The sequence below is a fragment of the Notamacropus eugenii genome, chromosome 5 (genome assembly GCF_028372415.1).
Source record: "Notamacropus eugenii isolate mMacEug1 chromosome 5, mMacEug1.pri_v2, whole genome shotgun sequence".
Classification (NCBI taxonomy): Eukaryota; Metazoa; Chordata; class Mammalia; order Diprotodontia; family Macropodidae; genus Notamacropus; species Notamacropus eugenii.
This window is the reverse complement of record NC_092876.1, coordinates 54,840,086-54,866,731: the sequence shown is the minus strand read 5'-3', so window position 1 is coordinate 54,866,731 and position 26,646 is coordinate 54,840,086. Positions and strand designations below refer to the sequence as shown.

The following is a 26,646-nucleotide window of genomic DNA, read 5'->3' as shown; positions in this document are numbered from 1 at the left end:
TTAGTTTTCTGCTATCACCTGTGGAAGATACAAGAGAGGAGTTCAGGAAGGAAGGAGCTTTGGTAGCTCTTTGCCTTGCAAACTTGTCTGTCAACATCAGATGGCCCAAGATGGCAGTCACTTATACTTGGAAGATTTCTGATATTTTTAGAGGGTGGAGGATTAGGCAAGAAATGTTTCCAGCTTTCATTTACTCTTCATATTGCCCCCTTAATGTCAAAATCACGTAAATTCTCTTGAATACCTACCAATACCTAGCTCAGATAATTCTTTTTCTGCTTAAAGTTTTTTATCTAATATTTTTTCAAAAATTATATCACATTTATTTAAAAAAAAAACTCTTTTAGATCCCTTTCTTGTGAGACATTTGTTGTAGCAAAGATTTAAAAAGCAGTCCTGTGGAACTAATCAACATATCAACCATGTCTGCCAGGATATGCAGTTGTCATACCCCTAGTGCCCCACCTCTGTATTCTCAACTCTTGTCTGGGGGAAGATTGGCCTTTGCAACATCATTTCCTTCACTGAAAGCTTCTTAAATGTTTAGGTCTGCCTCCCTTATTTCACTTCTTCAATGATTTGATTTTTTTTTCTCCATCAAGAATTCTCTTGATGTTCAAAAATGAGGGCTTGTTGCCTCATGTTCAGAGGGTGTCCCAGGTAATGACAATCAAGGCTTTTCTGCCACTGTCTGGAGAGGCGTGAGCCTAAGGTAACAACGTACATTAAGAATTTCATTCCTTTTATCGAATATCAAGGTATATTCTTTGTCCTAACTTTTTCTGATCTCAGCTTACTTCTAATTCTATTAATTGATGTTCTCATATTTTATATTATGAAGCCCCTTTTTGCACTGATGTTCTCTGTCATAAGACTCCTTCCAACCCTGACATTCTGAGTTCTAATGCCTCTCCCAGTTCTGACATCCTGCATGCTAAGGACCCTCCCAATTCTAACGTTTTGGGTTCTAGGAGCCCTTCCAACATTGCTATTATGTGTTCTAAAGGCCCTTCCAGCCCTGATGTCTCGTGTTCTAAAAGTCCTCCAATCTCTGACATTTTCTGTTCTCGTGGTCCCTTTCAGTCTTCACATTCAGTGTTCTATGGTTCTTTTTAATCCCCGAATGTTCCAATTCAAAGTACCTCTGAGTTCTCCCAATCTGTGTTCTAAGAGCTCTTCTAACTCTAATGTTCTTTGGTTCTTTCGTATGACTCACTTCCTTCCCATCCTTCAGGAAGGAACTACTTTGTCAGAGGGCAGAGTGGCTACTCTTAAGACCTCACATGCCCATGTTTCCACCCACAGTATGTCTTCATACTGTGGCTAGAGCAGGGTCCTGGCCTTGGGAAACAGGTGGAAACCTCTTACCTTATTGATCCAGGCATTGTAGTTGGAGACTCGGGTGAAGACAGAGGGTTTCCGAGGATAGTTGCAACCAAGTGATGAGCCAAAGCTCACAATGCCATGCACTTCCCAACGACCATCAGCTGCCTGGCAGTTCAGTGGGCCACCAGAGTCTCCCTGAGGGAAACACAAGGTTCAATGAGGCTGGCTTTGGGGAAATGTGTTATATAGACATAAATTGGCTTTTCCAATAAGTTCATGACTTGTCTATATAACACAAATCTTTATTTAATGTATTTAATTGAAATACACACCATTCTGGCTCTGGAAAGAGAGGAGCAAATGGCAGAGGTGACTACAGCATGGCAAGGCTCTAAAGTGAGGCTGGAGTAGGTGTTTTGTCCTTAAACAGCATTGTGATCATACCTGATGGGCAGAATGACTAGGACTGTGCTTTGAGGGATGTGAAAGAGAACCTGGCCCTCAAATATCTCCCTCACTAGCAGACCTGACATAGTGCCTAAGATTCATCATTCCTTTGGAAATATGGCTGAAATATCAATACTTCTGGGAAATTTCTTGTCAAGCCATTATCAGCCATTAACACCAAAAATGTAGGACTTAGGACCATAGTGTGAGAGCTGGATCTTAGAGCTTCTATCACCAGTTAAAGAACTGGAGACTTGGAGTAGATAAATGACTCATTCAGCATCACAGAGTAAAAACTATGGTAATGGGAATGATGACCATGTTGATATAGAGCCCTTTAATACTTGTGAAATACTTTACATACATCAACTCATTGAAGTCTACCAGTTGAAGTCATTGAAGTCTATCTCTGTGAGGTAGACCCTATAGGCATTCATTGTCCTAATTTTAAGATGAGGAAACTGAGGCTCACTGAGATTAAATTTTTGTTGCTGGTATTTAGTCATTGCTAACTCTTTGTTAACTCATTTGAGGTTTTCTTGGTAAAGGTATTGGAGTAGTTTGCCATTTCCTTCTCTAGCTCATGAGACAAACAGGGTTAAGTGACTTGCCCAGGATCACACAGCTAGTAAAAGGTCAGATTTGATCTCATGAAGATAAGTCTTTCTGAGTCCAAACCCAGTGCTCTGTCGACTGCACCATCTAGCTGCAAGATTAAATTATCATGCTCTAAGTTGCAGGGATTTGAATCTAGGAATGCCCAGTTTTCCAGCAATATTTCCACTGTCTCACTGCCTCTGTTGCTCATAAGATCACAACTGCAGTGATGGAAAAGACCTCAGAGACTGTATGGTCAAGTTTCCTCCTTTTTCAAACAGGAAACAAACCCAGGAGGTTTCTTAAGGTCATATAGGCAATAAGAAACAGGGAGGCTTTGCTGCCAGGTTCTAATTCCCTGGCCAGCCAGCTTCTCATATATCTGTAATTAAGCAAGTGTGGCCCTGGCCATGTGGCTCATTTCTAGTCAAGGAATGGAATGTGTATGAGGAAGGGAGATCTGCCCTTTCTGCACACTTACATTGCAACTGGAGACCAACCCGTCACCACCGGCACACACCATGTTGGTTTTCACGGAGCTGCCCCACCAGCTGGTGAGGGAGCAGGTGGCATAATCTACCACTGGCAAGGGAGCCTGCTGCAAGATATCTGGGAGCTGTCCATTTGCTGAAAGGTGACCAGAGAAAGGAAGAGTTCATGGGGAGATCTCATGAGAAACATGGGATTCTGGAAATTATAGAAGCATCAAATGATTGTATGAAGAGGAGAAAGGAATTGTGGGAGGGAGAGGGACTTGCACAAAGTCACCCTGCTAGTGAACGGGAGGAGGTGGGATTTAAACTCAGATCTTCTGAGAGACCAATATTCTTTGGGTCCTCAGGATCAGGAAAATATCCTTCAAATGTCTCCAGTATAGTTTTCTCAAAGGTTTCAAAATGCCAACTGTAATACTAGTAGCTTGCATTTCTGTGTTACCATAAAGTTTGAAAAGTTCTTTCCTCCCAATTGCCCCATGTGGGAGCAAATATTGTTGTCTCTGTTTTACAGATGGGGAAATTGTGTCTCAGAGAGAAGTGCCTCCTTCACAGTTACAATTAGTATATGGTAAAGCAGGGATATGAATCTAAATTATCTTTCTCAAAATCGTAGGATCCTAGAATTAGTACTCAAAATCAATGTAGAGTCCATCCTTCTCATTTTACAGATGAGAAAACTGAGACCTTTGTGTGTTGGTCAAAGTGACACAGGTAGTGAGAAGTGATGACACAGAAACACAGGACTATGGGCTTCTGGGTAAACTCTTCAGGCAACTCTCTACAACTTAAATGATGGGGAAGGTATCCATTTGCCTTGGTAGAGGAAGGGTCCTCTCCAGAATTTCCCTGAGGACAGATGAAATCAGGAAGTCTGGTAAAAAAAAAGACATCAGAGTGCTTGTAATATGATATTCCAGAGGTCAAAGGAGCTAGGATTAAACCAAGAATCCCCTACCCAGCAAAACTGAGTATAATACTTCAGGGGAAAAAATGGATCTTCAATGAAGTAGAGGAAATTCAAGCATTCTTGATGGAAAGACCAGAGCTCAATAGACAATTTGACTTTTAAATTCAAGAATCAAGAGAAGCATGAAAAGGTAAACAGGAAAGAGAAATCATAAGGAACTTGTTAAAACTGAACTGTTTACATTCCTACATTGAAAAAATATTTATAACTCATGTGATCTTTCTCTGTATTAGAGTAGTTGAAGGAAATATACATGTATGTGTGTGTATAAGTGTTTGTGTGTATACATGTATACATATAAATAGAGAGAGACAGAGAGAGGGCACAGGGTGAGTTGAATATGAAAGCATGATATCTAAAAATAAAATTAAGAGGTGAGAGAAGAATATATTGGGAGAAGAAGAAAGGGAGTGATAGAACAGAATAAATTATCTCACATAAAAGAGGGAAGAAAAAGCTTTTACAATGGAGGGGAAGAGGGGGGAGGTGAGAGGGAATGAGTGAACCTTACTCATCAGATTTGACTTAAGGGGGGAACAACATACACACTCAATTGTATTTTAAACTACAGGAAAATAATAAGAGGGGGGGATGATAGAAGGGAGGGCAGATTGGGGGAGGGGACAGTTGGAAACAAACACTTTTGAAAAGGGACAGGGTCAAAGGAGAGAATAGAATAAATGGGGGTTGGGATAGGATGGAGGGAAATATAGTTAGTCTTTCACAACATGACTATTCTGTAAGTGGCTTTTGCATAACTACACATGTATAGCCTATACTGAATTGCTTAGCTTCTCAACAAGGGTGGGTGGGAAGGGAAGAAGGGAGAGAATTTGGAACTCAAAGTTTTAAAAACAAATGTTAAAAATTGTTTTTACATGCAACTGGGTAATAAGATGTACAGACAATGGAATACATAAATCTATCTTGCCCTACAAGAAAGTGAAAGGGAGGGGGATAGGAGGATGGGGAGGAGTGATAGAGGGGAAGGCATACTTGGGAAAGAGGTAAACAGAATACATATAGTCTTGGGTTGGGGGGAGGGGAGAGATGGGGAGAAAATTTGGAACTCATATCTTGTGGAAATAAATGTTGAAAACTAAAATAAATTAATAAAAAGAACACAACATTAAAAAAGTATATAACCTATGCTTTTACTTGGGCTTAGAGACCATTCCTCACTCTGAAAATGATTGATTCATTTACTTGATTACTGGCAAAAAAAAAAAAAGAAAACAAACAAACAAAAAAAAGAAAACAAAAAACAAACCTTTGACTTCAAGAAGTTCTTTCCTACTCTTTCCATTGTCCTGCTCTGTCTCGCCAGTCTTGGAGATCCCTTCTAGTTTAGTTTTTAGTTCTATGAGCAAAGCTTTACCAGTGTTATTGTCCTTTTTTGGATATGTGATACATGAGGAAATAGAGGTTAAAAGGTCATTGGACCACAGAATTAGAGCTGGAAGGGATGGTCCAATCCCTTCATATTACAGGTGATGAAACTGAGGCACAGACTGATGATGTGACTTGTCTAAGACACAAAGCTATTAAATAACAGAGTTGGAATGTGGATCCTTATCTTCTGACTACTAGTGCATGCTCTCTTTCCTTTAACCACTAAATTATTAGGTATTTGTTGCATTGTATTTTAGTCAACAACTACATATCTAGACATTTGGTTTCAATTCTACCTTTCAATGCCACCTTTCATTGACATATAATTGGCACAGGATTTGTATCTCTTTCCTAGTCCCCAGAGAGACTTATGCAAGGTGAACCCAAGAGATATAATTTCAGTTGGGGAGGTATTGAGGTGTAATGAAAGAGACCTGGATTTGGAGTCAGAGGACCTGGGTTCAAATTCTTACTCTTATCTACATTCTGATGATCTTGGGTCAGTGACTCCACTTCCCCTGGCTTGTTTCTTCATCTGGAAAATAGTGGATTGAGAACTGATGTCCTCTGAGGTGACTTTCAGACAAGAGTTTGCTGGAGTCAGATCCTACTGGCTTCAGAGAGCCAATTGTGAACTTTTGAGCATGAGCATTTAACCACAGAAAGAAGTAAATGTTATCTATAAATCAGGGCTAGATTTAAGAAAGTGCTGGAGAAAATATCAATACTGCAGCTTAAACTTAAAAGTGTGTTTCCCCCTTCCCCCACTCCCAGACTCAGTTTCAAACATTTACCAGCCTATTAGTGCTTCCTGTTTCAGATCCTATAGAATCTTTCTTCTATAGTTGTCCCTTATCTAGTAACACTGACCTACACTCCTGACCCCAGAATTGCATATCAGAAGACCAGGGATGCCCAGTGCCAGGGGGAAATGTGAGAAGGTTGATGGACCCTGAGAATTTTTGCAGGGTTCCAGTGGCCCTGAGGCCAAAGGGAGGAGATCAGTGGCTGCTCTGGATTCCAATCTATGGCCATGTGATTTAGCAGGATGTACAGTAGGTTTGTTATCAGAAAATCTGGATTTCAAACCCCACCTCTGCTACTTGGTCACTTGATCACCATTGCACTCCCCAATGCCCTTTCAGCTCCAAATCTTGGAGTAACTTTCTCCACCTTATTTTAGCCATCCTCTGCTCTCTCCCAACTTTCTCCAATCAGCCTCAGGCAGTGGAGTGGGCAGAGAGCCTCCCAGGTCTTTGGCCACTTTCAAATAATTGGGTGGGAACTGACTCTTTTCCCTCCTGGACTGCTACCCAGCTGTCCCTTCTCACATCTGGGCTCCCACTTACTTTTCAGCCGTCCCCAGCCTGTGACATAGCAGACAAAATTATTAGGCAGGATAGTTCCAGCAGGAGGCAGGCAGCCCAGCTGAATCTTGTCAGTCAGAGAGACAGAGCTGGCCAGTTTGAGCAGGGCAATGTCATTCCTGAGTGTGGGAGAGAGGAGAAAGTGTGAAGAGGGTGGGCTTTTGACCTGCTTGTTCTCCATTTACCTTGAGTTCACTCCAACAAAATGGAGCCAGCCCAGAGTATTGTATTCTCCTCTCTGGTGTGCACACACTTACATGCACACACATACACACACACACACACACACACAGACATTTACACAGGATGGTCAGGTAGGAGTGAGGTGCAACCTGCCTTGTTACAGCAGGAAGTATTTGTATCTATGAGCTCATCCATTGGAATGTGTGACTTGGAGTAATGGTGATCTCTAAGCACTTAAAGGGAATGTTTGGAACTTAGTTGGAAAGTATAAGATCAGTAGGTCTCCTTGATTCTTGTCCTTTCTTTTTCTACTCTATCTTTCTACTCTATCCTTAAGCCATAAGCCAAATGCACATAGCTGGGCCCCTCCATGCTCAGAGATCTTCTGTGAAGGACTCTTTATTGGAGAATCAGATATCATCAGAGTCCAAAAGGACTCTGGAAATCATTCAGAGGTGTCAAACTCCCATGCCTCACGTGGACCAGTAAAATTCCCTGGTGCATCTCAAAGCACATCAAAATGTAATTGAGAAAAATCTTGGTAAATAATTGAGAATTGGGAAAAAATAAATTAAAATACAGTGTAACACAGATCACGTTAATTTGTGGTTTTCTAAGACAATAGGCTACTGGCAAGGATCCATTTCTATTTGAGTTTGACACTAATGAAAATTTCTAAACCACCAGAAATTCAACACAATAAGAGGCAGTGTGTCACAGAGGAAAGCCTCCTGGACATAGAATTCTCTGACCTAAGGGTCAAAGGACCTGAGTTCTAATCCTGCCTCTGTCACTTACTACTACCTGTGTGCACAAATCACTAAAAAAACCCCCCTCTTTATGCCTCAGTTTACTCATCTGTATAAGGAGGAAATTGTACTTGATGGCCTCTAAAGTTTCCCTAGCTTTTTGTGGTTAGGATACTATAATTTTAAGGGACTGTAACATTCCATTTGGGGAGAGATCTCAGATTTAAGAAGTATTTTTTTACATTGAGTTTAAATGACATAAATGACAAATGATATCCACACTGTCTCCCCTGACCCCTACTTTTAAGAATCTCTGGCCTTCTTTCAGACTCAGTACAAGTCTTATTTTCTGCAGGCAGCCTTTCCTAGCCCCCAGCTGCTAGTGCTTTCACTGTTGAGATTACTTTCCATTGATTCTCTATAGATTTTATGTGTATCTAGTTATTTCCATGTTTTCCTTTCCAATTATTAGAGAATTATTAGAATTTCCATTCTAATTTCCAGATTTCCAATGATTAGAATGTGAGGTCTGTGAGGGCAGGGACTGTCTTTGCCTTTCTTTTTATGCGATGGATTTGGCAAAGTTCTTAGCACATAGTAGGGGCTTAATAAATGTTTGTTGACTGACTTCCATGAAACAGACCTTCAGGTAGATGATATTGCAGAGAGAGGTCACAACTCCCCAAAGTTTTCTCTAAGCTGACTATTCCTAGTCTGATAACTGATCCTTGCATCAATTTAAGCAAATGGAAAATGACTTATCAGATATGTTCTCCAGGGGGCGTTTTCCCATGTAACATTTGAATTGGTTGGCTGTTGGGGTCTCTCTCAATCATGAGATTCTGTGATTCTCCATCCTATCTAGTTATTCTCATCTGGACATCTGTACTTTGTCAATATCCTTCCTGAAATGTGGCTGTAGATGTTACCTGTGATCTGTGGTCTGTCTAGTGGAACTATCCTTGGTTCTTATTATAGACATTTTCATGCATTCCTTTTCACTTCTGATTAACTACGTATATTCTCATCAGAATTCATCTGTTCCATCCCTAGGAGTTTAAGGCACTGGGCAGAGGGCATCTTCCCAAGAAAATATTCGCTGTTTCTTCCTTAGCCTTACTGCGTTCCACAAGAACCCCTTCCCTCTTTCCAATTCAACCCAAAGGAGAAAATGCCCTTAAGTACCCGTTGGAAAGCTTGTTAGGGTCCCAGTTCTCATGAATCACTGCCTTTGAAACACTGACAGCAAGAGATCCTTCCTCATTAGTAGAAAGGCTTTGTCTTCCAAGCACCACTCTGTAAGTTCTAGAAGAGCTGCAGAAAAGAGAAGGGAGAGGAGGAGAGGGTCAGCTCTGCAGGGAGTGAGGGTCATCAGGACCATGAACAAGCATTGTAGTTTTATGTCTGAGACCAGGCTTTGACCCTCACAAGTTCCCAAGAGCCCCCACGGGGCTTGTGAAAATTTAAACCAAGACTTTTTGTTGGGTTCTTGCCGTGGGTTTTTTCAGTGACTCTGGGGAAGATATAAACGACCTGTGATTTCATGGATTTGGTCTTCTCTGCCAATGCTTCCATATCCTCGAACAGTGGTTCTCAAACTTTGTTACATGGAAGAACTCTTCAGATTAAAAACAAACAAACAAACACCTCTAGCCAAGTCAAATCCTCTAGAGTTATTATTTCTTTGTTTACTAAGAAAAAACATATTTAATTGTGTGGTGCAGTAGATAGAAATGGGCCTGGAGTCAGGAAGATCACTTAATCTTTATTGCCTCAGTTTTCTCATCTGTGAAATGACCTAGAGAAGGAAATGGTAAGCCGCTCTTGTATCTTCACCAAGAAAACCCCAAAGAGGGTTATAAAGAGTCAGGCATGACTGAGACAACTGAACAATAACAAGAAACAATATAAAGTTCATTAAAGAAACAAACAAAACTTTGGGTATTTCATGGTTTCTTGTCAAACAGTTTGAGAAACACTGCTATAGAAGAGGTTTTGGTGAGTGAGTATTCCCAGACTAAAAAGCCATGGTATTGTGGAGAGAGTGACCAATCTGGAGTTTAGGATCTGGGTTTGAATTCTGACTTTGCATGTTTGAAATATTATGGACTTAATTTTGTCCCTTTAAAAACATGATTTGAGAAGGAGTCCATGGGCTTCACTGGATCTTGCCAAAGGGATCTAGGCCACAAAGAAGGTTGAGAACTCCTGGTAGATTATCTCTAAAGTCCCTCTTGTTGTATGGTCAATGAATCTATGCTCTGGTGCTGAATCTTGGCTGGGCTTCAGATGATGGACACCCTGTCCATTCTTGGCCCTGAACCTGAAATCTCTAGAACTTGGGAGGACTGACCCAAGCAAATCTGCTGTTATGGCCTTTGAGAACACAAAACCATGTTTACACCAAAGTGAAGCATTGGACAGGAATCTTAGTGGAGGAGAGAGAGACAGAGACAGACAGAGAGAGAGAGACAGATAGAGAGACAGAAAGAGAGAGAGAAGATGAAGAGGAAGAAGGGAGGGAAAGAGAAGGAGGGAGGAAGAGAGGCAGAATACGAAAGAGAGAGAGAGAGAGAGAGAGACAGAGACAGAGACAGATGGAGAGAGATGGAGAGAGAGAAAAAGAAAGAGAGAGAGAGAGAGAGACAACCAGAGCAAAAAGAAAACACTATATTTTCTCTTTCTTGACATGAATAATACTATTTAATAACATGTCTCCATTTCAGTGCAAATGGGCTGTTCAGCCTAATTGTTTTCTGCCTTTCTTTACTCCTGGTTATGAAAGAAGCCAACTCAACCCTGTCTCAGACCCCTGATGCCAATGACAGACTAACATTAGAAAGTCTCTAGGTTTTCATCTGAAACACAAACTATCCCCCAAGCTCAGTGGCTAATTGATTGGGAACCCAGCATGAAAATGTGTTTTTTTTGCATGCTATAAATATTGGTGAGGAAATGGCTAGTATTCAGAAGCCTACTTGCCCTACAGAGATGCCCTTCTCAGTATGCCAACTGATGTTTTCTTCTGTCTTGGTTTGGAGCTATGAAGGAAATAAAAGCTTTTCATTGACTTGTACTCTAAGTTGTAAACAGTGATTGTCCCTCTCCCTGCCCAAAAGAATTTAATTCTCTCTAGGCAAGTGACTTATTTGCAAGGCTCTTTTAAAGAGTTTAAGTTAAACAGACCCACAGGTCATAGGTTTGATCATTCAGGTTCCAAGGGTCAGAAATAAGTGTTTGCAAATGGTGGAAGACATAGACTAGATAAGAATCCTAGAAGAGTTACCTGATGCAGTGAGCAGCTGTCATTACCCAGTTTTGAGCTATCAGGGATCCCCCACAGGTGTGTCTCCATGTACCAAGGGAATTGTACTGAAGAGAGACCTGAGTAGAAAACACAGATTGTAAATGGGAAATCTAGGTGTATGTCAGCCAATAAAACATTTTTTAAAGCACCTGCTATGTGCCAGGCATTGTGCTAAATGCTGGGGTACAAAAAAGGGCAAAAGACAGCCCACGTCTTCAAGGAGCTTGCAACCTAATAGAGAAGACAGCATACAAATGATGTATAAGCTAGCCATGTACAGGATAAATTGTGTTTGTTTTTGAAGAGGACCACGACATCAGGGAGATGAAGACATAACTTGCACTTGACTTTGATTTGAGTGAGGGAGGGCTGTGCAAGGTCACCAGTCTCATTTTCTCCTCCAGAGTCATCTGGGTCCAGTGGCCAGCTATTAATCAGGTGACTGGAGATGACCCAGTATGCAATGGGAGAGTCTGGAGACCCTGAAGAGCTAAGGCCTTTTCAGGTTCTCACCATTCAGTGAATAGGCCTCTTTAAGAAGTGAGTCAAGGGATGACCCCTTTAATTAGAAAAAAAATCAAACTGGGAGGGAAAGACCCTTAGGGTTGCTGGTCAAAAGAGAAACAGTTACTATTGGTCTTCACTGTGAGCCAGAAAGGGCCTAAGATACAGTTATTAAGGAGCCAGGCAGGGAGGAATCTAGCCAGTGAACCCCAAGTTAACTGAAGCTGAGTTCAGTTTTTTGTTTTTATTTTTGTTTTTTATAGGATAAATAGGAAACGATCAACAGAAGGAAGCTAATTGGATTAAGAGAGGTTGGGAAAGGTTTCCAGTAGAAGATGGGATTTCAGCTGGGAGATCAGGGAAGCCTATAGGCAGAGATGAAGAGGGAGACCATTCCAGGTTTGAGAGACAGCCAGAGAAAATGCCTGGAGTCAAGAGGGTGCATCTCGTTAGAACAGCCAGGAGGCCAGTGTCGGTGGATCAGATGACATATTGGGGAGTAAGGTGGTAGAAGACTGAAAAGACAGGAGGGTGCTAGGTTAGGAAGGACTTTGGAGGTCGGGAAGATGCTTTTCTATTTGGTCCAGAAGGTGATAGAGAACCACTGGAGCTTACTGAGTAGGGGATGGGAGAGGAGAGAGTGCCATGGTCAGACCTGCACATTAAGATCAATCTGGCTGCTGAATGGAGGGTGGACTGCAGTGTTGGAGAGACCCCCTAGGAGGTGATTTAAGTAGTCCAGGTGTGAGGAGGTGAGTGGTGCCATCTGCTTTCCCCCTTCTCCTCTTTTACTGAATAGAATTGCCTTCCCTCTGAGAGCTGGGGCTGCCTCATCCCTTAGCCATTTTAGAGTCTTTGGTTTTGTCCTTAATCAGTCATTCAATTCAATAAACACTTATTTTTTTTTCAATGAATGCTTATTTAGTGCCAAGATCCTTAATATCTTCCTTCTGTGCAACAGCTCAGTCCTACTTTCCTTTCTCCTTTGCTGCCAGTTTGTTTGGTGATGTCCTCACTCCTTCCTCTTCAGTGCTAGACCCTGGAAATTTCTCCTCTCTTCCGTACTAGCTCTGCCTTTTATATGAGCTCCTCAGGGCATGACCTCACTCAGTCAGAGCTGACTTCTTAGGGCACCTGATTGGAATGGCTTTGATTGATTCAAGAAGGTGCCCAGGCCTCAGTCACACCTAGTTAGCAGTGAAGATTGTTGTAGTTTGTTGTCAATGTGTTGTTCTCAACGTGGACCATGAGATCATGGGGGTGATGCCATGTCATTCCAGTGAGTTGGATTTAAGTGAGGAAGGGTCGTACAAAGTCACCAGCCTCACTTTCTCCTTCAGAGTCATCTGGGTCTAGTGACCAGATGTAGATCAGGATAACTGGAGATCAGTCAGCTTAGGAAGGATGAAGTGAATGGGGAAGAGACTACAGTTCATACCCTATGGGAATCAGTTGAAGGAATCTGGTCTTGGAGAAGACAAGATTTTTTTCACTTGATAAATCTATCAGAGTTTAGCATCTTGACAATTACTTTAAATGGGGTGGGGTAATTTAATTGAATTATTCAATTGATCCTACCTTAGATCACACAGACACACAGACATATACAGACACACACACACACAACATCCATGGACCATTGAGGCCAGCCTGGGTGGTGATTGCAGACTGTTTTTAGATTGTAGTCAAGATTCTAAACCAGGTCTGGGAGATTCAAGGCATGTTCCAGGGAAGGAAAATATAGAGAATATGTGAGTGCCATAGTGTTATAGTTTATAACCAGGCTTCAGGGGCGAAGAAATATATGGAAATCTATAATCAAGCTAAAGAGATTGGTCAAAATACAGAGATCCTTTGATAGACTTCCTGCTTTAACAGTATCTTATGTCTAACATTCCTAATTGGAGAAAGATTTTGAGGATTGAGCCCCACTCGAATTCTGTATTAAATACTTCTAGAAATCAGTGATTTGTTCAGTAGGATTCAGGAGTCCTGTCATACAGAGATTTCTGTAATCATCATGGGGTTTATAGTATGGCACCATGATTTAAAGCTTCAGGAAAGGTTGGGAGGGAAGGCGGAGCATCATTTGATGGGAATGGGACAAAATTGGAGAAGACAGCTATTACACATTTGTTCATATGAAAATATTCTTTCTGCACTATTAAAGATGATAGAGGGCATGGGCGTGGCACTGTTCTAATCTTGAAGACAGGAAGTGCTGGCCCACAGTATGACATGAAGTTTATATGGTAAGGGCTGATGGCTTCCCCATTCTCCTTTTCATTCCCCCACCTTCAAGTGATCAAGGGTGAAGTAGGATTCAAAAGCTTCCCATCCTACTGTTGTATCTCTATACAAAGGTGTTTCTAGGTAATGGCCTCGAGCTCTTTGTGAGTTTTGGGAAAATGGGAGCACATCTGGAGAAGAACAAGCTGTGATAAAACATTATTGCTCCTTAAGTTTAAGACAGCAGCCATTTCCCTCTCCCTATGCATGTTTCCTCCCATGCAACCAATTAAATCAATAATGCAATTATTATATAGCAAACCCTTACTGGTATCCATGTGATTCAGCTTAGCACATAATAATTGCCCATAAGAGAAAAATTTTATAACACTAACAATACATGCATTTAGAAAATAGTACATTAAAAGTCACCTTTTTCCAAGATGTGGGGTACCCTAGATGGCAACTTACCCTCCCTAACCCTACTTACAGCTAGTGCTGGAGATGGGGGGAGTTACTGACCTGCCAGGGCCAACTGTTGGGCCGTGCATCTGTACCTCCAACAACCCTGGATAGATTGGGTTTGTAGGTGGGGACCCCACAGCCTAGAACTAAAACACAGAAGAAAGTTAACAAGGGCACATGAGATATCATCAAACCAAGCCATCCCATCGGCCCACATGTTCCCATCATCTAACCCTGGTCCTTGTCTCACACCTTTGATGACTGAATACACAGAAAAGTAGGGATAATGGGAGATGGTCTTGACCATCTTCCTGATTCAATACCCAGTGATCTTTTGGAACTCCTCTCTAATTCTTTATATCCCACAAGACTGAGAACAATGGAAGGGAAAATGACCAAGAGGAGATGGCCCATGTCATAGGGTATGTGGGAGACTAGAGCCCAAAACAAAGTGACTGAGTGATGACAAGTCACATCCCTCTAACACACTAAAAAACATCAAGTAATTTACTTACCTTGCCCTTTGACATAGGTAGTATACTACTCTGACCCCATTTTACAGATGGGGAAACTAAGGCACAGAGAGGGAGTGAAGTTATTTGTTCAGGTTCACCTAGCTAGTAACACATACCAACCTGGGATTTGAACCAGGTTACTTCTGACTCTAAATCTCATCTAAGGCAGCATGGTATAATGGAGAGATAATAGATTTAGAATCAGAGATTTTGGTTTGAATTCTGGTTCTGTTGGTTCTGACCAGTTTGAAATGGGGTTAAGGCACTATCTCTCTGGAACTCTTGTATGTCATCTGTAAGTGAAGGCATGGCTTAAACGAGGCAGTTCGGTATATATATATTCTCAAACGGTGGTCTTTGAGACTTTCAGAAGGTCAATGAGTTCAGAATTATTTTCATAATATAATATTGATGTTTTAATTTCTAATGTGAATATGAATAGATAAAACTCACGTTGGTTCTTTGGGGGAGAGAAGTCCTCAGGAATTTTAAAAAAATAATTTTAATAGTATACAGAGTTCCTGAGACTGCCAGATTGGTAGATAAAAAGCTATCCTTCCAACTGGAAGACTTTGATTAAAATTCCACCTTATATACTTACTCCATGATCCTAGGCAAGTCACGTAACCTTTTTGTACCTTAATTTTCTTATCTGTAAAATGAGGGGACTGGATGCAATGGCCTCTAAAGTTTTTTCCTGCTCCAAATCTGATGATTTTCCTTTCTTCTATATACCACACTTAACATTTCACTCCTTGCTTTTCCCACTCCCCTACCCCTCTGCAGGCATAAGTTTTACCTCCAGCCACCAGCACTGAGGCCAACAAGAGCTTGATCATGGTGCCTCCTTAGATTTCTCTTAAGACTGTGGAGAGACCAAAGAGAAGGTCCTACTTAAATTGGAGCTCTTATCATCAGGCCAAGATATGTTCAGAACACAAGTGAGATTTTTCTCAGGACTTGATGGAAAAAAAGGTGTTTGTCCATTTTTTCCCTTTCCCAACATCTGCTACCTACTTCCTTGGAAATATTTAAGCAAAATATTGGAATTGGACCTTCCAATTCAGATGCCACCTGCTTTGTGAGACATGTTGGTATGTGTTGGAGGTGAAAACAAGGTGACTTTACATCTCTGACAATATATATTAACTAAATGGAAAAAGAAGAATAATGAATTGGGAATACATTGAAAAAAATCCTGTAATTTAGCAGATTAAGAAGCTTATAAGAATCACACAGGAAATTTTAAAATTAGAGGAGAAATAAAGCTGAAGATAAAGATTAATAATGCAAAAGTTTTTTTTAAAAGACTAATGTAATTGATAAACCATTACTTAATTTGACAGAAAGACAGAAAGAAAGAGGAGGAAAGGGACAGAAGGAGGAAGCAGATTCAAACTAACAATGAAGAAGGTAAATTCACAATGAACAGTTGAGTTCTTCAGGGAGGTACTAGCAAGAAAGATGAAAGCTATGGAGCCATTTTCTAGTAAATATGGAGAACAGGGAGAATTCCCAAGGACCTCTACTTACCCTATGCTGTTTCTATGCAATGGCCATATACGATGGCCAAGAGATTGTTGCCTGTGCTCAAAGTGCAGTGAACTTAGCTTTCTCCTTGAAAAGAAGCTGAAGACATTTGAGGAACACTTCTCCATACTCTGAGTTATTAAGGACAGGGTCATATGAGATGTTCAGGAGGACTAGCATATCTGGTGGGAGGGCTTGCTTTTCACCTTTTCAGGGCTGGCCATCTGCCTTGGGTGTCCACCATCACCCAGCCCTCACTTGTGGCTCCCAGAAGTTATAGCATATGCAGTCATCACATCTGTGTAAAATGTCTCAACCAATGGGCTAAACCAGTTTGAGGGTAATTGATGGTCCTCTAACCAATAGGTGTCTATAAGTCAATAAGTCTAATAATAAAAATCAATAAGGTGAGGGTGGTGGTGGACCCTAAGCATGTGAAGACTTTTCCTGGCAGAATGGGTGGATGAGAACAATTTATTCCAATAGCCATGAAGGTGCTGGAGCAGGTGCTCTGGAGCCCTTAGAGCTTGGTCAGACATTGAAGACTCCAAGGTCATCCACTGCATTCCAGGATACAGCCAGTTATACTGACTTTTGTCCTGTCACTAAACTTCAATGCTTTGGAAAAGAGAATAAGGGTGATGACTATGCAATTCTGTCTCACTTAAATCCAATTCATGCACATTTCAAGACATCACCCTCTTTGAAAACAAATTCAAACAAAAACAATGCATTGTTTTTTAAATTAATTTGTTTTAAGTTTTCTACAATCACTTGCATATATCTTAGATTTTTTCCTCTTCCCTACCCCTCCTTTCTTCCTCCCTCCTCCCTCCCTCCCCATACAACATGCAATCTTATGTAGGTTCTACACATACATTCCTATTAAATACATTTTTACCTTAGTCATGTTGCAAAGAATTAAAATGAATGGGAGAAGCCATGAAAAAACAACAACAAAATAACATGACCCAAGAGAAAATGGTCTGCTTCATTCTGTGATCCAATTCCATAGTTCTTTCTCTGGCTGTGGAAGACATTTTGCCTCAAGCGTCCACTGGGAATTTTTTAGGTCCTTGCATTGCTGTGAAAGGTTAATTCTAACAGAAAAATTCCTCACATATTGTGGTTATTGCTGTGTATAAAGTTCTCCTGGTTCTGCTCCTTTCACTCAGCATCAGTTCATGTAAGTCCTTCCAGGCCTCTCTGAAGTCTTCCTGTTCATCCTTTCTTATATCACAATAGTATTCCATTACATTCATATACCACAACTTGATCAGCCATTCCCCAATGGATGGGCATCCCCTCGATTTCTAGCTCTTGGTCACCACCAGTTCTTGGTTGCTATAAATATTTCTGTACATGTGAGACCCTTTCCCAATGTACTGTTTTTAAAAACACAGATGGATTTTAGTTTAAAATAGAGGAATAAAAAGGATCTGAGGGAGAAGAGGTGAATCTTGTGTCAGAAGATCAGAAGATGGAAATACATGACTTAGAGGAAGGGGGAAAAGGGAAAGCATGACTTAATGCTTGGAGGTAAGAAATAAACATGAATCTCTTCTATAAGGGCTGGGGGGAGCTGTACTCTGAAGAGTGAGGAGCTGGACTCACTGAGGAGAAAGCATCTGCGTATCCGCTGAGGGGTGATACAGTAATTCCATAGGGGCTACTGAGTCAAAGATCAGCCAGTAGGGGTCCAAGCAAGAGAAGAATAGTGGTGACTGCCTGCTGATGAGTCTTGGGGCAGCTGTCTGTCTACCTGTTGTTGAAAACAACAATAAAGACATCTGCTTGTTTCCTGGGCATGCATCCAAGATGAGACAGAGAATCTTTTCAGATCTGTCAAAACGGAAGACTGCCCAATTCTAGGGACTCATTTGGTCACAAATTGTACTTGTGGAATGAACCTAGAAAGCATCACCAATGGATGAGAAACTGACAACCACAGGTGGTGTTATCTTCCTAACCATGATTAGATCAGTTTCTTAAATCTTTTTTTTTTTTTTGTGCCATGGACCCCTTCTAAAATCTGGTGAAGTCTGTGTATCTCTTTTCAGAATAAAACTTTTAAAGGCATAAAGCAAACTACATAGGATTACAAAGGAACCCAATTATATTGAAATAATTAAAAAATATTTTAAAATAACTTTCATGGCCCCCACCAGGTAAGCCCACATCAGTTTGTCTTTTGCAAGGACACCAATTAAAAAAAGGGACCAAGTTGTCCCCAAGGGAGCCTTTTTGTATGAATTCTCACATCAGGCCCAGTAGCCATTCCAAAGTTTATTTCATCATGGTCTTGGATCATATATGCTCATATTCTGAAGTGTAGAGCAGAGCCTTCCATCATATATTGTCACCTGCTTCTAAAAAACAGGTTTTCGTCAGTTTCCTCTTTTGGCAAAAGGTGGGGTATGCTTTGAGGACAGGGCTCCCATTGGCCAGTCCCCCTGTGATACTTGTGTTTGGTGAATATGACCAAAGAGAGTTTAAATTGAAAAGAGGAAGAGTAGAAAAACCTCCCCAACATATTACCAAGTTGAATACCACAAATAGAAGTTTCCTCTTCTTGTTGTCTGTCCTTCATTCTCAAAGAGGACATCATGACCTACAAATGAATTGGATTTACTTGAGGGAAGGTGCAAATTCACCAGCCTCACCCTCTCCTCTGGAGCCATCAAACTTGTCTGGTTGTCCTTATAGAGTGGAATGTGGAGTAATGGTGGAATCCAGAGTGATGGTGGAATCACCTGGAGGGTAGGGATTGTTTCATTTTTTGCATGAGATATTATCCCTTTTAGGTACTGCCTTTTTATGTAGAACAGTTTTGTCCTGAAAAGAAAGAAAATTAACTTTTACATAAAGAAAAGGATAGAAATCAATTGGTAAAAGATTCAAGGTATTGCCTTTTTCGTGGATAACGATAATAATACTAATTAAAGCTAACATTTAGATAGCTCTTAGACTGTGCTAAGGGCTTTACAATCATTATTTCAGTTGATCTTTCCAAAAACCCTGGGAGATAGGTGCTGCTCTTATCCCCATTTTACAGATGAGAATACTGAGGCAGATAGAGGTGAAATGACTTGGTCAAGGGCATACAGTTCATAAGTGTCTGAGGCTGGATTTGAACTCAGGACTTTCTGACTCCAGGCCTAGTATTTTATCTACTGGACCACTTTGTTGCTCCAAATGAGCAGTTTTGTGTTGGAATGAAGTAAAGGGTAGGAAAAGGAATTTGGTTTAGTAAAAACTGCTAAAATCCAAGTATAAAGAAACAGCTTTTAGGTGGGATGTGAGTGATTTGTAGTGGAAAACAGACTGCAGAATAAATACAAAGACTCAAATCACCTTGTAAAGGATGTAAATTGATGACTTGTTTTGTGTGTGAATAGCTTGATGGACCAGTGAAATAAATTTTATTTATGAAAAACTGATAAAAATGTGAGTGTGAAGAAACATAACTTTCAAGGACACAGGCTGTCGAGGAGGACCATTCTGAAAGCTGCTAGATGGTTAGAGCTGCAGGCCATGGTGGGTTTTTCGTTCATTTCTCCTCTAGGCTAATCATGCTCAGTTGCTTCAACCATCCTCATGTATCATAGAGTTAGGATCCTTCACCATCTTAGCTGCTTTGGACACAGTCAAGCTCTAACCATGTCCTTCTTCAACCATGACACAGAACTGAACATATTACTACAGCTAAGGTGTGATAAGGACAGAACAGAATGGGACTATTACTTCCTTGATCCTGGAAGTTACGTCTTTTAATTCAACCCAATACCGTATTAGCTTTCCTGACTGCCATACCATGCTGACTTAATTATATCTTAGCTTATTTTTAATTTTCTGATTGTTCCAAAATCCAGGGCTTTTTACTCATGACAAAAACTCCATCAGATTTCAGTGTTCAGAACTAGTCTGCTCTTCTCCTTGACACTGTATATATTAATAATGACAATGTAATAATATTGATATAATGATAGCTAACACTTAAATGGTACTTACTATATGCCAGGTACTGTGCCAAGTGCTTTGTAATTATCATTTCATTTGATTCTTACAACAACCTCAAGAGGTAAGTGCTATTCTCATCTCTATTAAACAGAGGAGGAAACTGAGGCAAACAGAGGTTAAATGGTTTACTCAGAGACACAGGACTAAGAAATATCTGAGACTGGATTTGAACTTTGATCTTCTTGAGTGCTGCATTAAGGGAGTAATAATGTTACTGCTGCTACTTTTTAAATAAAATTATATTTCATTAGATGGCTTTATTTTGAAGGATCTATTTCCTCTGGCTGAAACTCATTGGTGAGGGTCTCTGAACTATGGTTTTGAATGGGTAAAGACCCACAGAGTCTCTTGAACCTGCGTCAGCTTTTCTGGGGGTCCCAAGTTCAAGATGTCCCGATGCTGTATATATTAATAAAATATATTCAAGAAACTAGAGGGGGAAATCTTGGTGGAGAGCACTTATGTGAAAATCAACAGAAGCAGAAACAGAAATAATATTGTCAGCAGATGGTGCTACAGATCACCAGCCATATGGACTTAACTGCGGCTGTTATGATTCACTTGGTTGTACCATGAGGCAGAACAAGGAAAACTGAGCAGCTCAATGGACTGGGAAGTCTCAGGGATAGAAAAGGATCCTGGAGGTCAGGGTTCAAGTCCAAGGGTAGATAAGGGACCTGTAACTTCACTGTCTCTGAGATTAATCATAGGATTTAGAATCAATACAATTTCCTCCTTTTACAGAGGAGGAAACTGAGGCCCAAGCAACTTAATGACTTAGCCAAGGTCACACAGTGAATATTTGCTATACTGCCCCAGACTGTGGTTGGACACTACTACTACTACAATTACTATTGCTGCTATTACAACTAGTACTACTACAGCTACTACAACTATAACTACTGCTACTACTACTACTATTACTTCTACTGCAGCTACAAATACTACTACTTAAGGATGAGGATGATAGCACTGACATTCCTATATCACTTCAAGTTTCACCAGGGACCTCACCTGCATCATTGAATCGGAGCTTCACAAGCACCCCTGGGAGTAATTGCCCCTACCCTGTGAGGCAGGAGCAACTATTATTCCCATTTTACAGATGAAGTAACTGAAGTTGAGAGGGGTTAAGTGACTTCAGCACTTTAGATGACTCTGCCTCTAGAGTCATGCAGTTAATAAGTTTCAGAGGTTGCTTTGCTTAGAAGGAAAAAGGAAGTCTGTTTGGTCTCATGTCAGTCAATAAATGTTGATTAAGGCTGGCTATGTACCAGGCACTGTGCTAAATGCTAAGGAAGCAGAAAGAAGAAAATAGGACAGTCCTTGCCTTGAAGGAGCTCACAGTCTAATGGAGAAGACAACAAGGAAACAAATATTTACAAACAAGCTATAGAGAGGATAAATAGGAAATAATTAAGAGAGGGAATTCTAGGTTCAGGGGAGTTGAGAAAGGCTCCCTGTAGAAGATAAGATTATAGTTGGGACTCGAAGGAAGCAAGGGAAGCCAGTAGGTAGAGATGAGAAGGGAGAGCATTTTAGGCATGGGGGGCAGGCAGAGAAAAATGCCCAGAGTCCAGAGATGGGTCTTGTTCATGGAATAGCAAGGACACCAGTGTCACTGGATCAAAGAGATCCTGGTGGGAGTAAAGTGTGAGAAGACTGGAAAAGTAGGAGAGGGTTAAGTTAGGAAGGGGTTTGCTTGCCAAGTGGAGGATTTTGTTTTCGATCCTGGAGGCCTGATGCCAAGGAAACAAGGGGAAGTGGGCACGGAACTTTTCACTGCCCCTGTCAACACCTCAAGGTCTTCAACACCTTCTCAGGGTCTCCAGTTGTGTGGGCAACCTGAGAAAATGGTCAGGTGAAAACTGATTAGGGACCTGGCTTTGCTTCTGCTTCCCTTCCTGGGAGAGGTCCTGGGCCAACATGGTGGTACTGGCCAAGGCCCTTGGCAGTGGTGACTCAGGAGCCAGCTCTGAGAGCATTGATCCACGTAGACATCTTAATTTCTCTGCATCAGGTAATGAGTGGCCTATCAGTGCCTGTATCAATCAATTAGCATTCCTTGAGGGAAGGGTTACTGTGTCCTCTGCATGGGTCTGGATGGTGTGGGGGGAAAGAAGAAGGAAAAGATACAGAATCTGCCCTTGGGAGCTGGACCTGGCTAAAGAGGTGGAGAGGCCTCAGAGGTCATCCGGTCCAGTCCCCTCATTCTATAGATGAAGAGACTGGAACTCAGAGAATGAAGTCACTTATCCAATGCCATATAATTATCAAGTGAGCAAGCTAGAGTGCTTAATGGCCTTTGACTCCAAATTTACCATCTGGAGCTTGAGGGGACCTTAGAAGTCATTGAGTTCAATGCAATGAATGGAGTGCTCTGAAATGGATTCAGAAAGACTTCATTTCAAATCCAGCCTTAGACACTTAAGAGTCTGGGCAAGTCACTTAACTTCTGTCTGCCTCAGTTTCCTCATCTGTAAAATGGGGATAATAATACCACCTACCTCCCAGAGTTATTATGAGGACTAAATATGATGATATTTGTAAAGTGCTTAGCACATGGCCTGGCACATAGAAATAGCTTAATAAACACTTATTCCATTCTTTTTTCCCACTGGTAGGGATGGTGACCTATAGGAAAATACATATCATGTGCACATAGGACAATCTTTTTCTCTCACTTCATTTGCTAGTCTTCTTGATTAAATATCTTTTATTTTGTAGTAAATTTGTGATTATTAATCATTACTGATAAATATCATTACGTAGGCATTAAAAACAACATTTTATCTGTGAACATCCTGCCAGAGTTTTGTTTAATGTATCTGCTGTCTGGTAAAAGTAAATACATTGTGAACCATGGTTTTGAGTAGCTGCTGGCCCACTGAACCTGGGGAAGCTTTTTTAACATCCTCCTTATGAGAAAACACCTCAGGTGTTATGAATCTCTGTTTCGTACTGCTTCCTTTAAAAAAAAGTATGTAGCAAAATTCACTCATGACTTTCAAGATGTCCCTGTTTGTTTTTGTTTTGCATTGAAGGTCCTTCTGCTGGTCTTTGTATACTTTCAAAAATGTTTTATTGTTCTGCCTCTGCTTTTCTTTCTTTCTCTCTCTCTCTCACTCTTCCATCCATCCTTCCTTCCTTCCTTCCTTCCTTCCTTCCTTCCTTCCTTCCTTCCTTCCTTCCTTCCTTCCTTCCTTCCTTCCTTCCCTTATTACTTGCTTTCTTTTTTGAAATAACCATTGCTATCCCTCAGAACAACCTCACATGGTGGCCATGTCCAAAAATGTATACCTTCTTCCTCACTCAGAGTGTATCATGTCTCTGCCAGGAGGTGAATAATATTTATGTATAAAGAGGGGATTGGCACATGCAGCAGTGGGTAACTCCCCCACTGGAAGCAAGCTCCCAAGCTTCCCTCACATGAAGTTGCATCAGCACATTCTATATGCACTCTGTACATACTCCACTCCTCATTATATAGGTTCCATCAAGGCTCTTTTCCACTTATACCACTCTTTCTTTCTGTTGTATCCCCAGATCTCAGAGGAGAAGGCCCGCTTCTAATCTGGTCCTATCACTAGCCATTATGGCCTGCCTGACTCTTCGTGACCTCATTGGCTTTTCCATGGGGCTTTCTTGGCAAGAATACTAGAGTGGTTTGTCACTTTCTTCTCTAGTGTGCCCTCAGTTTACAGATGAGGAACTGAGGCAAATCGGATTTAAGTGACTTGTCTAGGGTCACATAGCTAATAAGTGTCTGAGGGCACATTTGAACTCAGATCTTCCTGACTCCAGGACTGATGCTCTATCTACTGCACCACATAGGTGTCCCTTGTATGGGGAGATGGAGAGCTGATAAATGTCCCAGTCCCTGCCCTCAAGCAGCTTACTTTCTACTGGGATGGTAAGGAAATTGGCAGGATGAAATCTGGTCCATTTGGATGAGGGAGAGTGGAGGGGGAAAGATGATGAGACACTCCCCTGCTTCTTTCCCTCTCCAGGATGAATGAGCTCTGTGTCAGGACTCATAAGGCTTATCTAGCTTGGCTACTGACTTGATATATGACCATAGATCTTTGTGCCTCAGCTTCCTCATCTATAAAAGGGAGACAAAAATTCTGGCTTGACTTATCTCTGAAGGGAAAATCTCTGTGTAATCTTAATGCCTCATATGAGAAACTACTACTATTATAAGAGAGAGATGCAGCATTGGGGAGGACATTTCAGTAGGTGAGAGAGGATTGGAGTTGTAATCTCCAGTACCTGGTCAGAGCTGGAATCATTGGAGACTGATGACATAATGGAGGCCAGCTTTCTGTCTCGAGCCTTGAGGACTGACTCCATGTCCAAAGGGCAATGGCATGGAGACCACTCACCTCATCTCAAAGGTGTTCCATTTCTCATGGACAAAAATGACATCTACAGCCATTACTATGGAGCCAGTCTCTTCCTCCACCAAGTTATTCTTGCCCAGCCACACTTGGTAGGTTCTGCCTTTGCTGGATAAAGGGAATGTGGAGGGATTCTGATTATATTTGGGCCATGGCCTGTTCATGGATATGCCTTTAATTCAATTAAACAAATGTCTATTCCACAAGCCTCTCCCTATCACCCTCACAGAACACTGAGAGAAGGAAAGGAATGATGATTATCTTCAAATATCTGAAGTGCTGTAAGGAAAGAGGATGAGATTTAGGTCCTAACTGAGACAAGATCAATGTATGGAGTCTATACAGAGTAGATTTTGGCTCAGAATCTGATTCTCACCAATATATAGATGATAGATTGATGGATAGCTAGATGATGATAAACAGGTATGTAGACAAAAGGTAGCCAGATACTACGAATAGAAAGATAAAGTGGTGATTAAGAATCAACAAAATTCTAGACACTGAATTAAATTCTGGGGATATGAGTCCAAGCAGGCGTGACAGTCCTTGTCTACAATTTTAGCTGAAGAATGTTACTTTCTAATTACAGAGAGTGTGTTGCTCCAGGAGGAGATGCTGGGAAACTTTGGAGAAGTCACTCTCTGATCTTAGGAGATTGATAAGCCTGAACTGAGCACCTGTTAGGGATGTTGCAAAGGAGATCTTTGATTCTGGAGGCAGGCTAGACCAGGAGGACCTGAAGTTTTTGTCCAGCTTTGGGGGCCCTCCATTGCTGTTTCCCCTGTAGATGATGTCTAGGCAGCTTTCAGATATTCTCTGTGGATAGGGAAGGGAGACAGACCCCCAGTATCCTTCCTCTGTGCAGTAGGATCCATGGCTCATGGGGGACTCACCTGATACAGTGGGCAGCAGTCAGGACATGCTGGCTGGAGATCAGGGTTCCTCCATAGGTGTGTTTCTAAATAGGTGTTGTCCTTAAGGTACTGGAGGGAGATCTGCCAGCATGGAAGAGTGGTGAGAGCGGGGCAAAACTCAGGCAGGGCATTGAAGTTTCAACAATTCTAGATCATAGATTTGGAGGAAGGGATCCCAAAGAGCATTTGGTCTAACTTTCTCATTGTACAAATAAGAAAATCTGAAGACCAGAGGAGTAAAGCAACGTAAAAAAAAATTAGCTACAGCCACTGTATTGGCAGGTTGAGGATTTAACTGAATGTTGTTTGCCTCTGACTCCAGAACTCTTGGATTGCCCCTCACTCTTTCTATTGAAGCACACTGCCAGTCTCCCTCTGTTGGGGCAGGCCTAGAGACATCCTTAATAACTCACAGATGAGAGACTTCAAGATGAGAGACAATATAGAATAGTGTATTGAGAGCTGGACTCAAAACCAGGAAGCCCTGTGTTCAAATACAACCTCTGATCGCTGCTGAAAGTGTGATTCTGGGCAAGCCAGAATTTGAGGGCACCAGACAGCTCTCAAAGATTGTAAATTACAGAGAAGGTGCCAACTTGTATTGGTGGAGGGAGCTGCTTCACCATGTTAATAAAATTACAAGCCCAGTTCTTATCTCCTTTCAAGGTCACCCTAAGGCACTGTACAACTCTGTGCTGTACGTAGTTCAATGATTACTGGTCCATATTTTACAGATTCAGATGAAATAAAAACTGAGATGGATTGAACTGAATTGAATTCTCATGCTTCTGGAAAAATGGGATTTGGGTCTCTGCAGGTTAGAGGGTGGGAAGGAAATGGGACTGAGCTCAGGAAAGTCAGACCCTCTGATGCCAAAACTGCCTTTCTGAGCACTATCCCACACGTGATTTCCTTACCTGCCAGGGCCAGCTGTGGGGCCTGGCGTCCTTTCCTCCCACCACCCTGGTGACCAGTCTGGGCATGTAGCTGGGGACACCACAGCTGGAGGCTGGAAGAAAGATCAGAGAAGCCTACATGAGCCAGTAATGGGGGTACTGGATAGCTGATGTGGAGATGGACTAACTCTTTACCTTGCTGGACTTTTCTAAGCAGAAAGTACTGGATTAAAATACAGTCACAGATTAACTGTCTGGGATGGGTATGTGGAAGAGCTAGCAGCTCTCTGGCTCAGTTTACCATAGCCCAGGAAAGCAATGAGAAGGACAGAGCCTAACAT

At 41.5% G+C, this 26,646-nt stretch overlaps 1 protein-coding gene across 1 annotated transcript; it reads right to left on the bottom strand.

Moving 5' to 3' along the window:
* Nucleotides 1-26,646, bottom strand: LOC140507475 (chymotrypsin-like elastase family member 2A). The gene is given in 9 exon segments (XM_072615554.1): nt 1-18; nt 1,369-1,521; nt 2,852-2,997; nt 6,576-6,712; nt 24,481-24,603; nt 25,389-25,456; nt 25,458-25,490; nt 26,327-26,418; nt 26,607-26,646. Coding segments are annotated over 9 exon segments (810 nt in total).